The sequence below is a fragment of the Acanthopagrus latus genome, chromosome 8 (assembly GCF_904848185.1).
Source record: "Acanthopagrus latus isolate v.2019 chromosome 8, fAcaLat1.1, whole genome shotgun sequence".
Lineage (NCBI taxonomy): Eukaryota > Metazoa > Chordata > Actinopteri > Spariformes > Sparidae > Acanthopagrus > Acanthopagrus latus.
Genome location: NC_051046.1, coordinates 18,822,466 through 18,846,441, shown reverse-complemented (window position 1 = coordinate 18,846,441; position 23,976 = coordinate 18,822,466). Strand labels below are relative to the sequence as shown.

The window sequence follows — 23,976 nt, the reverse complement described above, 5'->3', positions numbered from 1 at the left end:
TACTTTTTCTTTATAAATCCACTTTAAGGACTGATCATTTTATTTTCTGCTCTCATGGAGGAAAATCAGCAGATCGGACTGAATCTGTCATCTAGTCTTTGATTTTGACATCTTTCACTTCATCACCAACAGTTAGGTGAACATTTAATGTGTTCAGCCAGCATAAAATGATCCATGAAAGGACACACTGCCACTGAAAAGGAAGGCAAAGAGGGTGAAAGAAGCACAGACAAGGAGTGAGCTGTAAATTAGTTTAGTGAGGACTTTGCCAGGGTTTATGTCCGCTCGTCTATTCTCAGGTTTAACTCTATTTTTCTTAATAAGCTTCAGTTTTACACAGAACAGAGCAGTTTGGGAGTATATGAAATGGATCAAGATATTACACATCTAGTGAAAGGAGACTGCACCACATTTAGAGGCCCAATAGATGGTGCTATATTGTGAGACATTTGTGCGACTGAGGTGCTTGACACAGTCCACTGATGTTGAAATAGACACACAGAACATCTCAGTATCAGTAGTGTGGATTTCTAGAATAATGTTAAGTATTATTAGAAATAAGACAAATTGATGGAAGTAATCCAACCACAGAATTCATGGGATTTGTGATTGAAGAAATAAGATTTAAGATGTTAAATCTCATGTCCATAGTGTTTATTTGCTTATTCAGGCCTAATGGTCTCTTGAGTGTATGTATGACACACACACACACACACATGCACAGAAGCAAAGACAGAGCAGACCAAGAATATAAATCTATCTATATATAAAAATAAATAAATAAAAAAGCTAAAGCGATTTGAAACAGGCATCAGAGAAACTTTTGTACTTGAGAATGTACGAGTGCTGGTATGAATGTGATCTTCAGAGGAAATGCTAAAAGAAAGGCAGAGAGAGCAGGAAGAGGCTGCACCTGCAGAGGAGGTCTTCAGCTCTCAAGCCACCCGCTGTGCAAAGAGAGAGATACAGATACAGAGAAGAAGAGAGGGAGAGAGGCAGAGGGAGCGAAGAGAGGCTGCAGCAGCTGCGAGGTTTCGGGGAGAGAGTGCACAGTACAAGTCAGAGATGCGAGAGAAAAGAGAAGAGAGAAAAGCGATGGAAAGCCGGAGTGCAACGTCTTCTTCTCCAAAAAGGCCCCCTGCTACGTCTCCCGTTTGCACTCCCATGAATTGCATAAAACCGCAAGAAGACAAAAAAAACAGAAAGAAAAAATCAGCAGTGCTCGGCTGGTGTTTGAAATCATATGTAAATAAGGCACATTGATAATGAAGCGCCAGAGGAGGAAATTCCACTAATTACCTTACAGAGACTTGACAAGGAGCAGGAGGCGAATGTACTTGACATACTGTTTCTTGTGAAAGGGACAGAAAAGAGAGAGGAAAAGATCTGATGGCAAGACGACAGGTTTCCATTTAAAGTCAATGCAAGTCTTTCATTTAGCTTTTGACTCCGAGTAATCGTGGCTTTCTATGATAAAATCAGTTTGTTAAAGTTAAAGAAACGGAGGGGTTGAAAAGGAATCAGGGTGATTCACCATTCAACTGTGTGCTTTAACTCACATTAGAGAGGAGATAGATCAATTATGCATGTCAGAGGGGGTTGATTTTAAATAACAGAAAGATTTCGTAGGAATCAAACACTCTGACTTCTATATTCTAGGCCTGCAGTTTTTGAAAATGCAATTTGGAATTGAATTTTACGGTATTTGCACAATTTCAGGTGACAAGAGAAGTAAAATAATATACACTATATATATTTGTTCTTACATTAAACGAAAGTTAAGACCTTGTCGAGCTTTTACTGAATCAATCCCTTCTTGAAAATAATACATAGAATTGACTGTGTTGAGGAGGATGTGTGGGAGGATTTAGCAGAGCCTCTGTGCCACGACTATAAACAAGGCTCCGCTCCTCTGCTTTTATTGTGCGTTCCTAACAGGCCTCACTAAATTATGTCTACAAGTGTGTATAATACCGGAGCGTCTGTTTGTTCCCCTTCGAATAAATAGGTAGTGTTTAAATTACACTGTTTAAATTACCCTCTTATCGTGGCCTGACGACTGAAAAGGAAACGCGAAAATTAATTAGACGACGGATGCTTGCGCAGCATTTCTTCCAGGTGCATTTTGCACTGACGTCCAAGGACATTACTGCCTTGTTTGATAGATGGAGTAATCAACGGAGTGAAAACAAGGCATGTAACCTCTCGACGAGGCTCGCTGAACTGCTTCAGTTTACAAACATGTTGCTCAGAGAAGAAAAGTGCGGAGTTCGTGACAAAGTCGGTCATCCATATCTGGATTCTTTCAGCAACCTTTCTTACTCCCTCTGACAACTGCGCCATTAAAGTCTGGTCTTCCATTCATTTATGCAGGTTAAATTCCCTAACTGCTGTATACACACGTATTCTTTTCATATAACAATTCAAGAACCATATCAACCTATGAAGATTTCTAAAGACTAATGTTTAAAGCATGTGTAACCAAAAGAGTTTTTATGATGAAATCACGGATTTTTAAATGTTTTAGTCTGTGTTTTTGTCTTTCCCCCTCCCCCGGCTGACAACCCTCTGAAACATCATTCACAGCAGACAATGGGAAAATAACTCTGCTGCAATCCAGACAAATCAAAATTCTCTTAGAGTGACCAAGTCTTAAAAGCAGGTGAGTCACCATGTGAGAGGGGAAATTCTCACTTATAGTGAGCCCTTTAAAGAACAGTTGCATAGGAACAAAGTAATAGTATCAGCACTTTACAATAAGGCACACTTGTAGTGTTTAAAACCAGGATAACCAAACGTTTTCCTTGAAGAGACAAAACTGAAATTTAACAACACCTATTATATTGTACTGTATTGTTAAAGCATTAGATCCAAAGTTAATTTAATTGGCCTGTTTATATTACTGAAAATAAAAGGTCATTGGAAAATGTATGTAATTCACACGTGAACATTTCTTATGTGGATGGGGTTTTTTGTCACATGTGAAAATGTTTTTCTTTTCACATTCAGTTGTAGTTCAAGAAATGTGTAATTTACATGTGAAGAAACAAATTTCATGCTGTTCCATGTGCCGTGTTTTGTCTCCAAATGTAAAAATTCTAATCCACATGAGACAAAAAGCCAAGCACATATACATAAAGTAAATAAAGTTGGAAAAAGCTTAATTCTTGTGAAAATGTCCAGTTCACCATATTATTTTCTTTTCATATTCAGTTGCAGTTCACATGTGAAAATGTATGAAAATTCACATATGATGAGGCAAATTTCACATGATTTCATGTGCCATGTTTTCCACGCTGGACATTTCTCATCCACATGTGACAAAAAGCCAATCACACATGAAAGTTTGTAATCCATGTGTGAAATGTAAATTTCTTGTGTGTTAATATATGAAAAAAGCCAATCACCTCACCTGTGAAAATGTGCAAGTCACGTTTTCAACTTTAATTCACACGTGAAAATGTGTAATTCACATACAAGGAAGCACGGTACACTTAATTTCATGTTTTCTTTCCACATTTGACACCTGGCCACAAATAAGTATTGTATTTCACATGTCAAAATATAAATTTCTTACATGATTTTATTTTCACGTTAAAATTGTTTTAGTAAATAGCCAGTTGAAATGTGTGATTTATACATGAAGAAAAAAAAAAGGCATGTGCCAGTTTTTGTTTTCCACATGAAACACACATGAAAGTTTATAATCCGCATGAGAAATTTTGACATGTTCCTTCATGTGTGAAAAAATATGCCCAGTCCAGTTTTTCTTTTCACATTTAAAGTTTAGTTCACATGTGAAAATATCCAACTGCATGTGAAAGTGTGTGAAAATGTGGAAGTCACATGTGAAGAAGCACATTTTACACGATTTTATGTGCCACAATTTGTTTCCACTTGTGAAAGTTATAATTCACATGTGACAAAAAAGCAAGTCACATACACAAACATCTTTTTATATGCAATTCACATGATTATGAACATTAATTGCAAAATGTACCATTTTTCATTCAGATGTGAAAAATATAAGTCCCCATTATTTTATTTTCAAGTTTGAAGTTTAGTTCAGATGTGCAAATATTAAATTCACACGAGAAGAGATCAGACATTTTGAAAATTTCCCATGTCTCATTTTTGTTCAATCCCTTTAATGTATTTTTCCCTGTGAAACCCTGTGATGACACTGTGTGTGATGACTTTGTTAAAATGAAGTGTATCGGTGCTGCATTTGTCTCATTCAGTGAGTCAAAGCTCATGTCTTTCTGCAGCCTTTAGTATTAATCGTCACACACTGGTTAAGCTGGTCATCATGAATGTGAATCTTTTACAGTTCCGCACATGTGGCGTCTCTTGGGAGTTAAACTTTGACTCCAAATGTGCCCACTGCCTTGTCTGCCACGGGTCTGAATGAAAGACGGCCCTCTTTCATGAAACATTCCTCAGAAAAGCTGGAGCGTCAATCTTGCCCCCTCTGTTATGAAAAAAATATATATAATAATTTCAGTGTTTTTACCTCTTGCAGCCCTGCCACTCTACGAGAGGTACCCAGTATTGAGACGTTGTCAGTTGAAATGGAGTCATTGAGGAGACACCTCTCTCAGATTGACTCTCCGACCGTGCTCTGCCACAACGACCTTCTGACAAAAAACATCATCTACAACCACACAGAGGGTGAGGACCAGTGGTGCACATCACTAAAACATGGTGGATATAATGGTGATAATAAGGTATTTTTGAAATTATTTTTACATGTATATGTAGTGGGAGCATTGAAAAACAACTGAATGCTGCTCACAATAAAAGACTGCCTCATGCTCTTTGGCTGTAGGCCTGTGAATGAAGAGTCTGACTCTGAAGCTTACGTGAAAATAGATGAATGTTCTCTCCTTTCATCAGTTTGTAATGATGTGGCTCATGGAGTCTGCATACTGTACCTCCTCCCTTTTTTTCTCCACACAGAAGCGAACCTTTGCAGCGCTGAAAACGCATTCCCGCTTTATTAAATATCTTAGCTCATTTGTATTCTTTCATTATGATTGTATTCCTCTCACATGCTTTACAAGGATGCCCAGTGTGAGTGTCAGTCAAAAGAGGCTCCTTTTTCTTTTGAGTCCCACAAGGTTCTGTACTTTCAGTAAAGGGAGGGCGAGTCATCAGTTCAACGCCCATACCTAAGATGTGTTCATCATGTTGTCCTGGTAACCACCGCCGCTGCTTTCCCTCTCCATCCTCCACCAGGAATGGTGAAATTCATCGACTACGAGTATGCCGATTACAACTACCAGGCCTTCGATATTGGCAATCACTTCAATGAATTTGCCGGTAGGTATGTGCTGTGATGAGGAGATGTTCAATTTTCCTCCAAATCTTTTTCATATAAGACGGCCTAATGTGGAATATCAAGTTGTATACGCAGTCTGCGATATGGAGAATCATTGTCCAGTTTGTGCTGTCTCTTTGACTGTGATATCATTTATCTTTCTGCTATTATGTGCCATGAAACTATGTCCTTCTTCTGAAGCGGCTAAGACAAATTGCTGTGTACAGTGTGTATTCTGCGTGGTGATAGAAGTGGCTTTGATGTGCCAGCTGTGTCACAGCAAAGCTTGACAGGGTTAATTTGAACATTTGTGGAACAATCATGCATTTAATATGTTTAGACAGTTCTGAAGAACCACGTCGTGTCAGCTTTCATGTCAGCTCTAAATGATTGTAAATGAAATAATGTCTGAGATAAAGCGGTGTTGTGCAAACTTCTTCCAAAAAAAATTATTGCGATGCTTTTTTAGTAATGTCGTATAAATCCCTTTTTTCATTTCACATTTCCTCTTAATACTGCAGTCAATTATTATTATTGTGTCCACTTGTCCTTCATTTACACGGTACATCAGTTCTCATCTGTAGCACGTCATAAAAAGCCTCTTATTTTCTGGTATGTGTCCAATTAAATATTCAGTATGCAGTGGTGGAGGACATTTTCAGGGCCCTTAAGTTAAAGCCCCCCCCCCCCAAAACCTCAGTTTTTAAATGTTGCACTAAAATACACAGTGCCAAATTCAGAACAATTGCCTCTGTGACTGTTAGAATCTTTTATTAACAGCTGCATAGCTCATTTAAATTATGTTATGCCCTGTTAATTGGTTTTATCTATGGTAAGCACGTACCTTTGCTGTGTGTGGCATTAAATGGAAATAGAAGATCTTAAAATATGTGCTTAAATGCTGTTAAACATGCTGAGTTAAATTACATCAATATCAATATATTGTTATTGATGAAATTTAACTCAGCCTGGGAAGTGCATTATCACTTTTCTTAAAAAAAAAAGAATAAAATATGGCTAATAAGGGACATAAAACAAACAAAAACAGCATTCACAAAGTCATGGGAAAATCAGTAAAAAGGCAAATGTATTACAAAGTAACACAGGGTACAGTATTTAGGAAGGATTTGTCTGATTGTCTGCAGTGATCAGGTTGGAAAGATTTTAAAATTGCACTGATTTTTGTTATGACAGCCAAACAAATAATTGTAAAAATTATTATCAAGTAACTGATCGTTGGAAATGATTAGTTAGTCCAAATTAATTTATGTCAAAGTGTCACAATTTTTTGTGCGCTCATTTGCACCATTGTGATCGGAGATTGCTCAGGTGAAGGTGCTGTCATGCCTTATTTTATATAACCAGTGCATTTTGATAAATGTGTGTGTAGCATTTCTGTTCACTGACAACTATTGACTGAAAGGTGCTGATCTTAGCACATGTGGCAAATCTTTAAACTAGTTTGTGATAACAAAAGAGAAAAAAAGTCCCAAAACGGGCAAATTAGCATTTTTACAGCAGCAACGGGGTTAAAGATAAAATAGATAATAATAATAATAATAATGAATAAGTCAAAAGAGCAAGACATAAACGAGAGGAACGCAAAATAATGAAAACAAGACACAAACTAAACTGTTGAATTTTTACTGTCCACACAGGAACATTGAAATTGACTAGGCATTGTGTTGAATTTTATCTCTGACAGTAGCTCCACTAAAATGTGCCTGTGTGTGTGTGTGTGTGTGTGTGTGTGTGTGTGTGTGTGTGTGTGTGTGTGTGTGTGTGTGTGTGTGTGTGTGTACGTGTGTGTGTACGTGTGTGTGTATGTGTGTTTTTGTTTTGTGTCCAAGGTGTGAATGATGTTAACTACAACCTCTACCCGAGCCGGGAGCTGCAGAGAGACTGGCTGACGGCCTATCTGGAGAGTTACAAGCACAGCTCGGGACGTGAGGTCACTGTTACAGAGGCAGAAGTTACACAGCTCTACATTCAGGTCTGCAAATTCTCACTGGTGAGTGTCTGCTCCCTCCGACTTTGTTGAAATGTTGAAATATGTCATAATGTAGTGCCTCAACACTTTGGAAGACTTCGGAAAGTGACAAATCTCTCAACAGTTATTTCCCGTTTTTAAGTTCTGCTCTCGGAGGGTCTCAAATATCTCAATATTGTGAGATTAGTGTGTGCATTTCAACAATATCCATGTGTCTGCAGAGCTCTGAAATGACAGGGCGGCAACACCTCACCATCACATTTTAACAATTTACTTTTCCAGCTCCCAGAAAAAAAAAAAAAATCCCCAAAGAAAAACCAAACCCCATCCACAGCTGACCCGCCACTGTTCAAAGTTTGATGGACTCCATCTGAGTTGATTAGAAGCTGCCGCAGGGAAAAATGAAAGACAGCAGCCAAAATTATTTTTCTTATGACCACAATTTTCATTCTTTGGTGGCTCTAGTGGTGCTGGGCTATCTGTCTAAAAGTGCTTTCATAGCTCAACACAATATGCAGAATTGTCCTACCAATTTCGGGGCGGTGTGAATGTCTCTTGAAATAGCCCAGAAATGATGAGGAAGCATATTACTTTTTAAAATAACTTGCGCCTCGGCCAAAAGACAGAGAGGGAGAAGTGAGAGGAGGGAAAAGAAATAAAGCCTGAAATGGGCTGAGAGACAGAGAGGCGATAACATCGCGCTGATTGAAATCAGATTTTCTATGACAAACCGAGGGGGACTCTTGACTCGAGGGAAGTGGGAGAAATTGATCACTGACGCATAACATGCCAAGTTTCCAGCTCCACTCAGTTTTGACAGCCGTGTGTCAAAATGAGGGATACAGAGCCTGTTAATGGAGAAAATCACAGGGTCTGCTTTTCATAATCTCAAGGAATTTATTCTTCTTTCGAGAATATTCATAAATAACAGAATTTTGCCATTTACATGCTGTCTTTCTGTATTCGGTACTTTGCCCGATTAAATTTGATCCTCAAAGTATTTCATCACTAGTTCTTCTTTGTCACAATATCAAATAATTATTTTGTCCTCTCATGATTGAAGTTCAAGCAATCTTTCAAGCAAAAATGAACTTGTTCCAGCTTTTCGAATGTGACATTTCTTGTTGTTTTTAAAAAATATGATGTTACATTGCCTGTTTGGGTTTCGGACAGTTTATCCTAGAAAAACAAGCAATTTGAAGAATTCACGTTGCTTGTTCTATCTTTTACTCCCTTTCTGACATTTTATGGATAAAATAGTCAATCACAAAATGTTTTTAGATTATTTTACTAGAGAAAATAGAAGGCGTATGCACTGGGTTAGGAGTAAAGTCTATGGTAAACAGTATGTAGGCAGTGTGACATAACATCTGAGGCACAAAAAATTATATTTTATTAACTAAGTGGCTAAACCTACACATTCTGACTCCTAGGAGTCTTCATAAACCATGTCCATCAGGAATAGCACAGTGACATTTGTGTCCACGCAATTTTTGACTGTTCATTTGCACAAACAGAGATCAGAGATGTCTTGGATTTTGACAATTGTTTCACATCATATCTGCTATAAACAGATCATTTTTGAGACTGGTTTAGCAGCTTGACAAGATTCATGCAGTCTGTTGAATTTTGATATATCTGTGGATTTTCTTGTGCTCCCTTTTTTCATGAATTGTATTGCATGCTATTTTAACACTCTGTGTCACTTCCATATCACTCAATTATTGCTTGGTATAATCAAACTACATTGAATTCACACTATAGCCATGTCCCAGCAGATAAGAATACAGATGAATAGTCATAACGCAGGAACCAAGGAAACAAGTGTGCACTGAAGGAAGCTGTGTGGCTCCGCTGTGTGGCATCGACAAAGCCTGGCCAGCTGCCAAAGCTCTGCGGCGTGAAGCTGCCTCCTCCGAATCGTAATCCCTGGCAGACTGTGCCAAGACGCAGTGGGGTCTTTACGACTCGTCCTCTCCTCCACAGGGAACCCCCGTGATGTCGAGGCTGAAGCCTGCGGCTCTGTGATGTCACTCCCCACACGTCTCTCATCTCCGTTTTTCTCAATGGCTCCCTGTCACTGATGGTCTCTGCTTAGTGTTAAACTAATGCTCTCTTAATGGAGAGCAGTTATTAATCATAATGGAAACACGCTCAATCTCTCTCTCCAACTCAAGACAGAGATTAGAGATGAAAATCTGCCAGGGAGGGGAGACAAGCCAAGGAAAAACCGCACATTGCTCTTCAAGTATTTCATTCCACCCTTTATTTGATTATCAAATAAAAATGTGATTATATCACTGGGCCACAGAACAGAGGCCCGTCTGGATCTTATTAGGAGTTGCTATTAGTGGTCCTACCATGAAGATTTACAATAAGGGTGGAGAACAACAGAAATTTATGGAGGCATGGAAGTCCGCAAGCCTAAGTGAGCAAAGCCATTAAGGAGGGAACCATTCAATACAGAGGTTTGTCATTCTGACTGAGCAGCTCGCAACTGGCAAGCAGCAGCAGCAGCAGCAGTCATGGGAGCAGTTATAACACGACAACTGGAGGTCACAGAAGTGAGTTTTTAACAGTTCTGCTCGACAGCACGGGGAAATGCAGCAAAACATCAGAGAAAAGCAAAGTTGGTGAAAGCGTACATCATCTGTGATATTGAATTTACAACATATTTTCACAAGTGTGCAAATACCACAGACATACCCCAGATCTCTACACTTTCGAGACATATCACAATTCTATATCAGGATCAGGGACAAGCTGCAAGTAGTTAATGAGCCTGTCATTCAATTAGATGGATTCAATTCAAGATGCTGACATCTGACCCTGCTGCGACCTCTCTGCAGGGGGACCTGAGGAAGTGTGCTTTTGAAGCTCTAACTGGATCATGAAAAAGAGCGCATGACAATTACATGTCAGTCACACGTTCTTGCTGCCAACAACATCAAGTATTGTACGGAGCATGCACGGCCATCATAGGATGTTCTTTCATGTTACTGCAAGTGATGGGACGTGTCTTCTGCTCAAGTATTTTTCCATTTCATGCAACTTTCTACTTCTACTTCAGCACATCTCAGAGGTAAATATTGTACCTTTAACATGCAACACATAAATGCAGCAGTGCTATCAATCTTAAAATATCACATATGATATTAAAAGCACTGACAGGGACCATCCATCTGCAGAATTTGTACTTTTACTTTTCGATGCTTTAAGTACATTTTGCTAATAATACCAACATTTACATCATCAAGGTTTTCAATGCAGTAGTAAGTTGTTTTCACAGCATGGTTTTACATAAGTAAAGGAAATTTTCTTTTCTTTTTTTTTTTTTTTTTGTTTTGCCACCACCGGTTATTGCTGTGATTTTGATTACAAAACACACACACACACTGCTTTAATTTATTTTTTTAAAAATGAATTACTACTTTAACTGCATACAAGTTGGAGCGCTCATCAAGTAATTCCATTTTACAACAAGAATGGCACTCAGTAAAGCACATACTTCCACCAAGGCCCAACAGTTACCTTTAATTCAATCGAGCCTAATTCAATATCAAATAAAACATCTTTTAATCTGCTACATCTGGATTTCTACTAGGATCCGCGTGAAATTGTTCTCTCGAATAGATACCAGGCAAGATATGTTTTAATCAATCGTGCAGACCCTGAGAAGTTAATGAAAATGGGGAAAAAACATGGTAACTATCCCTATAATGTGAGAGAAAGTGAGAAAAAAATCCTGGATTTGCACCAGAAGTTGATGGGGTCTATCCTCCATACTAGTTTAGTGGAAGTCTGTTCTGTAGTTTTTGTGTAATCCTGATGACAAACCAACAAACAAGCATACACAGGTATTACATGACCTACGTTTGAAAATGAAATGGATGAAGACCAATAGCTTCCTGGAAATGAAAAACAGAATTGAAAATAAATGAAAACATTCTCTGAAAACTAGTTTAGAACATAAATAGTGGAAACTAATGTCATTGTCCTGTTGTGTTGTTTTCGTTCTCTTCTACTAGGCCTCCAACTTCTTCTGGGGTCTCTGGGCCATCCTGCAATCACGGTTCTCCTCAATTGACTTTGACTTCCAAAGGTTTGTATTTCTGATGTAGACAGCTGAAAGGGTCCATAAAAATCAAGAGAAAAAGCCTTTCTGTGGTTACCTCATGTCCACATTGGGAGGTTTGTGACTGAGGGATCATTTAGCGTCAACATAGTCCTCAGAGAGGTTTGATAGTGTTAATATTCAAATCAGCATGCTCCTGAAAGTGAACACAACCTTCACATAAACACTGTCAGAGTAATTTCATGGGACCCCCTTTTTACTGACCATCATCATATCACTTATGTCTATATATCACGAATGGGAAAAAAACAATCCTGCAAATCTAATTCAAACACTCACATTTTATTGTTTAGACAAACAGGATTTTCATTACGATTCCCTGACAAGGACTTTTTTTTGGCAGAGAAATTTGAACTTGAGCCCCGAGTGGAGGTACCTCTTTTTTTTTCCACTGATGCTTCAAGACTTGGTTTGCCCACGATGTGAAATAAAGCACTCAGGACGAGCACCGTTCTTCTACACTTCTTGTCACTTCTAAAAACAGACAAACCATTGAAATGCTCTGCTTTTCTTCACTTTTAAACCACAAATTATGAAATGATGAAAAGGCTCAGCTTTCACAAAAAAATCAAAACGAGTTTCTTTTGTTTTAAAATACATTATGATCCACGTAGGGACGAGTTATCTTTAAAAAAGTCCAGGAGACATTCCTCAACACCAGTAACCAGACAATAAAGTTCAGGAGGGCGAAATGTTTCCCTTCACCCCCACTTTTTCTCCCTCCTCTGCGTGCCCCACACCCGCCACAGTTGTGATCGTGATCCTAATCACTATTGACATACGGCACCCTCCCCTCTGTGTGGCTTTCTCTCCTCGCTTGCTAGATCAGCGACAGGGCCCCCACCTCATTTCGATCTGGACCTCGGAGGAAATGTGATCCAGAGGGGTGCCGAGGCACAGAGGCACTATTGTTCCCATGCCGTCGGTCCTCCCTTACATATACGTCTCTCATCCCTGGCTGGGCCACATGCGTCTGCTAGACGTCTGCTCCTCTAAGCTGCTTGCTGAGGTTGTCCTAAAGTGCATGGTGAGGGTCGGGTTACCTTTCCTTAACTGGAGGGATAAACTAAAATGAGAGCAAAAGTACTGGTGGGGAAGCAGGTCTGACGTTTGACAGCACTGCTACCCTGCCAGCCTCAATGCGCACTCACAAATATCTGAAGAGAAGGACTTTCAGAACCTCGATCATTAATGCTGTCAAGACGGGGACTAATGGCAATGGTCAAATTTGCAATTGAAATAGAATGAAGCAACCTGCACTAATGTTCAAGTAATTTTATTGCAACTTTACTATTATGTTGAAAAAGGTCTTACAAAGGAGACGAAAATGGATGCAATAACTTGGCTAACTGAATAGAAGTGAATATATTGTTGCACAAACCTGAGGAACAAAATGACAAGTAACACAGTAACATCCATGCTACAGGAAAAGGGGAAATCGGAATAACTGGCTACTTTTCCAGGAGAAATGTTGCAAATGTTAAAATGTTAAAACCACAAATGCATTAAAACTGAATGTTTCGTTATGTTGAAACTTTATCTTTGTTTAAGTTGATTTTTTTCTCTCTTTTCGCAACACTGTGCTTGTGCTCTGCTTAGGTTAAGACACAAAAAACACTTAAAATACCTGCTTTGGTCATCACAGAAACAACTTGACACGGTCTGACTTGCCATGAAAAATTGCTTGCTTTGGTAGCCACAAATATGGCTGGTAATGTCTCCACAGACTTGAACTGCAGTCGCCCGTTTGGCAGCTCGGTAGCTCATAATAACACCACCGCCTTCCCCTCCACCTCTGGACGTGAAAGTCAGCCAATAAGCAGATAATGTGAACGTGTTACACCCCGTTTGAAACAAATGCTAACCTCGGACGTACGCTAACGTTGTCTCCTAGTTACTGTGCTGCCTTAGCTGCTGCCTTAGCAGCTTTTCTCTCCAGCTAGTTGTTAGCTGTCTCTTATGACAGAGAAGCTTTCTATTTTGACCATTAATGATCTTTCAAGAACTTTACCCAAAGTTTGTTTTAGCTATTAGGGAGATTTCTTCACATGCTGATACACACAACAAAAAACAAGAATCTTTTTTTTTGCCACCACACAAGCTAGCCGCTAACATTTCATGTTAGCTTACAGGGAGTTCATCAAAGCCTCATTGCTGGAAACAGCTGCCTCTGAGAGGATTAGGGCTGAGCGGCGGTTAGACTGAACCGTAAAATTGTTTATGAATGCAAAACTGTAAATTTGCCATAAAATTTACTGTGGTGTTGCGTAATCGCTCTATGTGGGTTAATTACAGCAAAAGATCTTTATACATTAAACCCAGTCATTTGATTTGATTCAAAATATAATGATTAATGCAGCTTTAACCATGATTTACTTCACATGACCACAGCCTTACCCCTTAGCTTAACCAAGCGGTTTTACTTCCCTTAACTTAAGAGAGAACACACAACACACTGTTGCTTTATGCTTTTGTGATAAACACGGAAAGAGATAAAGAGTTAAACCCTGGATGTGTGTGTGCACGCGCGTGTGTGTGTTTCCTCCCACTGTTATCCCCCTGAGCCAAATCTGCCGACTTCCCAACGAGTGACAGGCGTCGCTGAGGCCTTGTGCTTTAACCAGGGCCAGATGTAGAAGTGACAATAGGGAGCCACAAGGGGAATGCAAACCCGCCCTCCCTCTACCGTCCATATTTGCTTTCCTTATATGATTTTATTCATGTGTTGAAAGTGTCTGCGAGGCAGCGGTTTAGATTTGTGGACGTGTTGGCAAGGTGAGCCGCTATTTGACAAAGACATTATTATGAGGAAATGAACAAGGAGGAGGCCCACTGTTTGGAATAGCCTGACTGCAAAATTGAGCGAATTGTGCACAAAAGCACATTGTGAAATGGAATACCTGCTTTGGAGGGAGCTCATTTTCCCCCACTTCTGCTAAATAGAAAAACGTCTCAGTTTCATCTCTGATGATGATAAATGTTAAGCACGCTAGTTGTAGTTGTCGCCCTTCATAAAAATACGGATGAATGGGATCCAATGTGAAGGTTGCTGTTCTTTTAAACTGTCGCACTCAAACATAATTTTACTCATGAAAAGTGTGGGCATGATTGGTAATTAGATTAATAAAACAAAACTCTTGACCAATATGTTTTTCAAATGTTTTTTGTTTGATCCGGTAACATTGAGGCTTGTACCAATTCTTCTAATTAACTGATTATGTCTTTAATGACTTTGACATTCATCTTTTATACTAAACACTATGGCTCAAAGTGCCAAGATATTTTAACTTTTTAAGAACAAAAGCAGATAATATTTCATGCATATTTCAAGAGCTACTTGATCCGAGTAGTGAAGGTAGTAGTCACAGCATTGCACGGATCAAGCTGGATCATCTTTAATTATTTTTATCATACGAAAGGAAGTTTAACTAAGAGATGCGACCGTTGAATTTGACCTGACATGGCTGGACAGAAAGAAGACGTCCAACAGAAGTAGACATTTTTGGAACAACAAATACACAAATTCCATTCTTGATCATAAAAAAGTGTAAGAGAGAAAGGAGTTTTCTTTGTTGTTGTTTTTTTTTGTACCTCATACATCTTTAGTCAAGCACACACAACGCTGAAACCCAACAATGGTCGAGATCATTTTGCCTGTCGTCAGGCTACTCACAGAGTTATGATTAATTAGCCAAAAGATGGTATGACCTGCTGCCCGTTTTGGTGGGTGAGAGCCAGGCCATTGTGGAACCCACTGCTTTTCTTGCAAAGATCTGCCCTTCTATGCCTCTGATATTCTTTTCGAGCCAGTGCTTGCCGCTGAGCGGCTTGTTGAGGGGAAGCTTGCCTCCAGACGTTCAGCCTGTCCACTCTCTCTCGACCAGAGACACTCAGGCAGTGTAGAGAGGAGTATAATCCAAGAAGAGAAGCAGCCTGTGGGTCAGGAGAGACTACAACAGCCAACGACTGCAGTGTATTTACTGGGGAAACTACTGGTCATAGTAATTGCTTTCACATGCAGTGTGTTACATTTCTGTTGCTGAGGCGCAGGACATGCACCTACGCTAACTATACGCCATAGGCACAGCGTCTATTCAACACAGAAGCATAATAAATCTTTAAGCTTGACTTTTCCTCAATTCAGTTATCACATTACAGTTACTAATCAAACAAATATTATTGATAATTGTCATATAAGCCAGACACTATTGTAAAGCCATTTAACTGTGTGTTTTTGAAGTCTGTCATCATCATCTGGTGCGAGGAAGTCCAGTCTTTTATTCATTTATTTTATGGAGACAATTAATATTAATATTAATATTAAGTGGTGGGGGTAGGGTTAATGATAAAGTTTTATTTTGAGATTGTTACTGTGCATCTTTCTGTTAAGTGCTGTTGGGCAGCTTTCATTACATCCTGTCTGCTTTGTGGTATTACTTTGTTAAAGAACATGAAATATCTTGTGTATGTCCTCCCTGAGGATATGACTGATATGGGCATATGTAAGGTTTAACGGCTTTATTAACTGGCAGTTACCGGAGACGTCATCTCAGGCGATGTTGAGTACTATTGCGGATGTAACGTAACATGTAGTCTAACAAATTGCCTTCCACAGGGAGTAAATACGTAAAGCAATGTTTTCTTTTTTTGAGTAACTACCCCGACACTGTCCATAGCTGCAGTCTTTATTAAAAAAAAAAAAAAATCAAGCTAATGCCTGAATGTTGTGTACACAACAAAAAAAACAGATGCTGTTATGGATTCATTAACATCTCAACTTGGTGACTGTGTGTATTTTGTTAATTTGTGTGTCATGACTTAGAGTCATTCTCACCGGTGTTAAACCATTTCAAATTCACTTTCACATATACCATGAAGTGCAGTATGTCTGCAGTAATGAGAGGATCAGCATTTCTAGTGCAGGTGCCAATGTGAGTGGCTGCCTTTTCCATAGCTCGTCTTTTTCAACTCTTTGTCTTTTAACACATCACATTGTTATCTATCTATCGTATGGATACAGATAATACTTAACTGCATCACAGCAGCAAAAACCTCATTTACACATGGGAACAACTGCTTGGACTCAAGACAATGGGACTCACCGGCACAGTTCACGACACTCCGGAGGAATTGAAGCTACGCTACCGTGGAAGCAGAGCTGGAGAACTGATTAAGGCTAGGCTTTTGGAGAAGCAGTGGAGGTTTAAACCAACCATTCCCTCATGTGTGATGGGAAATGTGAACTCTCTAGCCAACAAGACGGTCGAGCTAGCAGCCCTTGTGAAGAACGTGAAGCTGTACAGGGAGTGCAGCCTACTGTGATTTACGTTGACACGGCTCACTATCAACATTCCTGATGCTAACGTGGAACTACCCAGCTTTACAACTTTACAGGCAGACCGGGATCCCAAGCTAAGTGGCAAACGCAAAGGTGGGGGCCTTGTGCTTTTCATAAACAACAGATTGTGTAACCCAAGACATATGACTGTAAAGGAGATAACTTGCTGCCCAGACATCAAACTGTTAGCTGTTAGGCTTAAACCATGCTACTTGCCGAGAGTTCTCGCACTCCATAGTCGTTTGTGTTAACATTCCACCAAGAGGGCTGGCGGAAACTGCATGTGACGTCATCCACTCTGCTATCGCGAGGCTTCAGACTCAGCACCCCTATGACTTCAGTGCAATCTCAGGCGACTTCAATCACCACTGACTAGCTTTTATCAGTTTGTGAACTGCCCCACACGGAAAAACTAACAATTGACCTTATGTATGCAAATACAAAGGACCCTTACACTAATAACAAGCCTTGGATAACCAGCGACGTCAAGAGCCGCTTCAATAAGAAGAAGAGGGTGTTTAAAGTGGGATACCAGCCAGAGCTGAGGCACCTACAGAGGGAACTCAAGGCCATGATGGAAGGTGGAACAGAAGTTGCAGGAAAACAACTTGAAGGAGGTTTGGGATGGGATGAAAACAATCACAGGCTGCAAGAAGGGGAATAGCATAGTGGAAGGAGATGAGCTGAAAGCTAATCAACTCAACCACTTTTGTCACAGGTTTGACTGCCCACCTTCTGCAGCATCCGCCTGTCCACCCCCCCACAGCTACCCCTACCTGTCCACCCCATGCCCCCCCCCCCACTTTCACCTCCACCACCAGCTGCTGTCACACCTCTCCCCTATGCTGCGACCACAGACAATGTGGCTCCAATTCAACTCAGCAACCACCAATCAGCCACCACCCGGGGGGAACAGCAAAGACAATGAGACCCCTCTCCATCCGATCATCACAGCAGACCAGGTTAGAGCAGAGTTGAGGAGAATAAGAACTCGTTAAGCGGCCAGGTCTGTCTCCTAGACTACTCAAAGCCTGTGCCGTGGAACTGGGGGAGCCTCTTCAACACATATTTAACCTGAGCCTTCGACAGGGAAAAGTTCCAGCACTATGGAAAACTTCATGCCTCATCCCCGTCCCTGAGAAGCCACATCCTAGGGAGCTAAATGACTTCAGGCCAGTTGCTCTAACATCTCACATAATGAAAACCATGGAACAACTGTTTCCTCTCCTCCTCAGACCCCAGGTCCGCTATGCACTCCAGCCACTATGGCTATGGATCATGTTCTTTGACTTCTCCAGTGCCTTTAACACCACCCAGCCCCTCACACTGAGAGACAAGCTCTTGCAGATAGGTGTGGACGCCCACCTGGTATGCTGGATCACAGACTACTTGATGGAGAGGCCACAGTTTGTCAGACTGAAGGACTGCTTCTCTGACACTGTGGTCAGTCGCACCGGTGCACCACAGGGAACTGTGCTCTCACCAGTCCTGTTCACCTTGTACACGTCTGACTTCTGCTACAACGTGGCAGCATGTCACATGCAGAAGTTTTCGGACGACACTGAAATTGTGTGGCAGGAATGGGCAGGAGGATGAGTACAGGAACCTGGTGGATGAGCCATTTATGCAGTGGTGCAGACTCAACCATCTGCAACTGAACACTTCAAAGACAAAATAAATGGTGGTGGATTACTGGAGGACAAAACCAGCTCTGGTGCCAGTCTCTGTTGAAGGAGACAAGGTGGAGGTGGTCACCACCAAATACCTGGGAATACACTTGGACAGTACACTGGACTGGTCAGCCAATACAGATGCAGTTTATAAGAAAGGGCAGAGTCTGGGGGGCTGTGGTCCTTCAATGTCTGCTGCAAGCTCGTCCGAATGTTTTACCAGACTGCCACTGCCAGTGTACTCTTTTATGCTGTTGTGTGTTGGGGAGGCAGCATTAACAAGAGGGACAGTGGGTGGCTGGACAGGCTGGTTAGGAAAGCTTGCTCTGTTGTTTGCATGGAGCTGGAGGGCATCATATCAACAGCAGAGAAAAGAACACCAAACAGGATGCTGGAAATCCTGGACATTGACCGACACTCACTACACAACACTTTTAACAAACAGAAGAGCATCAACAGTCACAGACTTCTGTCATTGGCAGGCTACAGACAGGGTGAAGAAATCCCTTGTTCTCAGGGCAATCATGCTGTTCAGTGCCACACAAAAGGGGAAGAGAGAACTGGACTTTTCGGCATGAGTCTCTTTTTGGCCCTATCATCACATCACTGTGTCTACTGCCTAGTTTACAGGCTATGTTAGCCCTCCTACACACAACCTGGCCTGTGACATTTACATTGACATTTACCCCTGCAGGCGGGTACAATTTTTATTTTTTACAACTTCTGCCTCTGTATTTTCTGTCTATCTGTCTATCTGTCTATCTATCTATCTATCTATCTATCTATCTATCTATCTATCTATCTATCTATCTATCTATCTATCTATCTATCTATCTATCTATCTATCTATGATTTAATTGGGTTCATTTGAACTGATCCCGTTGCATTTAGAAAAAGGCTTTGTTTTGCTGTCTAAGTGAATAAGAGAACTGTTGCATATAGTTCAAAGCAAATTAAGTCTGTCCATAGAAAATGTCTTTTGAGAGAAAACACTCTGTTGGCTCTACCAGACAAACACCAAGGATTTCTATAACCTTGTGTTTTTTTTTTCTCAATTACTTTCCATTGGCAAAGGTTACACACATCTTGTACCTACCTGCTCAATCTGCAAGCCACAGATGTACATTCTATATCTAAAATTGGCTCATAAATGACGCCAAGAAACTACAAGAAAGAAACTGAAAACATTTTAAGGACCAAACAACAGAAGCCAGACCCTGACACGACAATTACAGAGTAGTTTTACACAGAGATACAGGTGGGGAACAGACTGATGGAGTACAAGTAACTAAAAGGCATGTGTCAGAATTATCTTTTTGTCTCACAAAGCGATATGGGAGAGAAAACTGATTTGGCATTGAGGAGTTCAGTGAAAGCACTGATTAAAGGACAAACTCCTCTCTGTGCCTCCATTTTCTGTGCTTTTGAAACTTCACTTAATTTCAAAGGGTATAGTATAATGGCCAAGGGCAACAGCGTACTCAGACATCAGATTTATTGAAAACCACTTTTCTCACAGTTAAGTTCTGAAATGTGCTGAGACTTTGGCACAGCTTTCAGGCTCTCTGCTTCATTGAATAGAGACTTAATGCTATATTGTTACGCAGGTTTTGCAAACAGAACACATAATGCCTACCTTGAGCTATGAGCAGGGTTTGCATTGTGACTTGAAGACATGAAGAACGCCAGAAAAATAATTGTACAGTAACTTCCGACTGACACATCCACTGTTCGTCCTCAAGATGTTTGCTTTTATGAGGTCGAGATTAATAAATGACAAGTGATCTATGAGTTGGATTTTAAGGACTGATGGTGTGTTCTAAGACAATACTAATGGAACGCTCTGGAGATTATTAGTATGTCGAAAAAAAACTTAAAATACAGAGTGAGCAGTCAATATAGTTAATTAATAATTAATACAGTTAAAAATATTATTATGTGTGAGTAAATCACCCTGATTATGTCATAAACCATTTTTACATGTACTAAACATGGTTAACAGTCCAAAAGTAGACAATATTCTTATTTTCCTTTTGCCGATATACAAGTAAGCCTTTTTATGCATCTGTGCATAGGAGGCCTTTCATTTCTTCAGCCTTTCATTTCTTTAGTTGTCAATCTGTCGCATTCATTCGAATGTGAAATCCCAGAGAAGCCTCGAGGGAATTCAAACTTTGTTCAATTTCTACATGAGATGAATTGATTAGATTTCAATGATCAAAGTTCAACGTTCAAGGTCAATGTGATCTCAAAACAATTTTTTTGTCCATTTCCTATTGATAGCATAGCATGATAGCTACAGATGGATCGAAAAGTACGTGCTTGGACACTCAACACACAGGCTTAAAAAAGAGTGGTCGAAATCAACTGTGAACTTGAAAAAAAAAAATCTTTTATCTGACCCGCCTTGCTGAGTAAATACCAGTGGCATTTTCCATAAAACGTTTAAAGAAATCTTGAACTCTCGAGCCCAAACTGAGAGGACTCAGAGGACTAATCTCCAATCAGCAAAGATGGAAACATGGCACCTGGGTGGATAGTAATTTTCGCCCCATTTCCAGAAACAGTGCAAAAATTAGGGTTGGATAAAAAGATGCTATCAAGTTCACAGTTGATTTCGACCATTCTTTTTTAACTCTGTGGTTAACAAGTCCCTCAGCTTTATGAAAGTTTAGTAGCCTGCTATGTCATTTAACTACACTGTGAGGCAAACTTTTTAAAACATAATTAACTAACAGCTTCAAATCATGTCGATGGTTCTGTGTTTTAACAGTGTGAATGGCGTCTCTGTCTCAGCCGCTCCAGCCCCCCCATCACTTATTTCTGCACCATCACAGCGTTACATACATGGTTACTTCAACATACAAGCTTTCAACACATAACATGATGAGTTTTGTTTGTAGTTAGCTCCACATTACATCTGACAGATTGTTACAAACCTGGGACAGTGTTGCAGCATTCTCCTGAATAACTGAATTATATAACTGAATTAGATGGGGGACTTGTTTAAAAAACGACAAAGTGTTGTAATATTTAAGTTGGAAATCTAAATATTCAGCAATGTTTCTTATTATATCATCTAACTTTTGTTCCACTTTATACAGTATTTACTTTTGTTACTAAGCTTCCTACTTCAAATAAAGATGTGGGTTTAGACAGCACACAGACTTTCAAGCTATTAAATGTGTGAAGTGGAAAAAGTAACCCATTGACGTGCAGTTAAATTCTACAGGCTTATAAGAGTTGCCCAGCTCATTCTCTATAACTGGTGTTTAACCAGCACTCACTGGCGAAAAAGAATTTTAGTGAAAATATTGATGTCTGAATTGCTTCTCTAAACTGCCATCTTTTCTACAGGGTGTTTTGTTAAGGTGACATTCAGCAAGGAAGTTCTTTATCCTTTTTTCAAAACATTATAGAACGTAATTACACTGCAGAGGCCTGAAAATCCACTCTGGCAAAAGAGAAGATGAAAAGTTATCTAACTATTGGATCAAAACTCTTTTATTCAGATTCCATTTCTTTTGCCGAAAAATCTGGTGAAGTTAAATTGCGATTCAGTTACTCCTCCCATTTGTGTTCTCTGTACATAATTAATACAAGGAGCCATGATGGACCGAGAACAGAGTTTGGCTTTTGTGTCATTCACAGGCGGCTCCTTCTGGTGTCTCCTGCAGATTTCAGTTAAATGAAAGCATTTTACTTCTTGTATGAAAATTAACAGTAGAAAAAATTGGAAAGATTCCATGGAATATTACAGGGTGCAGCGACTGTATTGTGATTATGCACCTTTTGTCCATCCAAGGACACTGGATGGACAAAATGTGACAATGTGTTCTCTAATCATTCCTTGTTATTCTCTGCTCTCCTCCCAGATACGCCACTGCACGACTCAACTACTACTTTGAGAAGAAAGAAGAGTATCTTGGATTAGTGATGAGCTAGAATGATTGGATAAGGAGCCGGCATTTACACTGCTGATGTGACCTGTGCTTTTTTGTCACATTGTACAGTCCTCTGTAAATCCACTGTGGAAATGAAGGTACAGATAAGCTTATAAATGTGCTCCCTATTGTTTGTTTTTTCAGTCTGTAGCGCGAGTTAATATGTTTTGCTATCACTGTGATTTTTAAAATATTTGTTTTACCACAGTCAGTATGCCGATAAGCACATTTGGCAAATTGAGATGAAGATCATGCCAGAGACACATTAATTGTTCCCACATTTAGCCGAGTCGCATGAAGCCACAAAAACTGTGCCTGATCATAAAACCCATAAGAGGGTTATTTGCATGCTTATTCAGTGCGTACCACAGCTCTGATGGAAAACAACTTTCTATTTCAACTTATTTACCAAGGAGTGCATTATTCTAAATCTTTCTCTCTGAGGGACTGATGTTGAAAAACTACTTTTTTTATACCTTACAGGGTGTCCACCAATCATACAGTGGACTGCAGATTTGAAGATTTATAACAAATTCACCTCATTTAGGTGTTAAAACAGTGTTTAACAACAGAGGCAAACTGTTTGACTCTGAATGATGTTGGACAAACAGTTTACAAGTCATGTCACAATTGATCCTCGGTTTTAGAAGGTAGTGAAATGCCGATTACTGCAAAATTCACTGTAGATAGGATATTAGCTCACTTACTGACTGAGAGGACTGTTACCACTCCTCTGTTAGACCCTTTCCAACATTTCAAAGTAAGATAAACCACCTCAGCAGTTTATGGAATTACCAATAATGCAGATTCTCTGGTGCTGCTAAACCATATATTACTGAGTTTTAACAATGATTCAACAACTAATTTATACCTCACTTCAACCTTAGACATTCACTTATGAACTGCAGCTTCTTTCTCCTCATCAAGGTTGTTTGAGATGCGAGACGATTAAGGGTCTTGTTGTTCTTGTGTTCCCTGTTTTATTTCGATATCATGCCCTCATGTGTCACATCTTGCTTCTCAAATCCTCCTCTACGTTTTTCTCTCCCAGTGTTGTCTTTTTGTCCATCATGACTCAGTTTTGGTTTTCCTTGTTTTCTTGCACCATTCAGCTTTGTTCTATTAAAGCTCGCTTTTAGTTCCCCTATTCCTGCCTCCTGTGTGTGTGTGTGTGTGCATTTGGGTCCTCGCCTTGTTTCAACCTAAATTATAACATATTTTAAACTATAGCCTACTGTTGATATTGTAGGTTATAGTAAATTGAGGGGTTTCCAGATCTGCTCTTGCTCTACATAGAGTCAGTCAGGCCTTTTCCAGTGGACCCCATAGGGCTGGGAGACCCTGCATGATTTGTGCCATGAACTACTCAAACATTTTTTTTTTTTCATATTAAAAACTAATTCTTAAGTCAAGAAAGTCACATTTTGTCATAAATAAAATAAAATATCATCTGTTTTGTATTAAAACTGCTCAGTGAACTATAGCATCTCGCTCAGCACACATCACCAACACCAACCTGATCAAATGGCAAACTATAACATGTATTTCTCAGTCTCATATTTCATTAGTTTCATGACAA

General features: G+C 39.9%; 1 protein-coding gene across 9 annotated transcripts in view; it reads left to right on the top strand.

The window, feature by feature from the left end:
* Positions 1-23,976, top strand: part of LOC119025078 (ethanolamine kinase 2-like) — a 46,592-nt gene extending 22,616 nt beyond the window's left edge. For 5 of the 9 annotated variants that reach the window (XM_037108408.1, XM_037108409.1, XM_037108410.1 and 2 more), the window contains 5 exons: positions 4,523-4,671; positions 5,239-5,322; positions 7,171-7,331; positions 11,339-11,412; positions 12,270-13,521. In XM_037108408.1, the coding sequence (XP_036964303.1) occupies positions 4,523-4,671; positions 5,239-5,322; positions 7,171-7,331; positions 11,339-11,412; positions 12,270-12,441 (640 nt within the window). In that variant the 3' untranslated portion in view covers positions 12,442-13,521. Of the gene's footprint in view, positions 1-4,522; positions 4,672-5,238; positions 5,323-7,170; positions 7,332-11,338; positions 11,413-11,788; positions 12,245-12,269; positions 13,522-22,328 lie in introns of those variants that run through there. The other 4 variants (XM_037108402.1, XM_037108404.1, XM_037108406.1 and 1 more) reach the window with 4 other exon arrangements.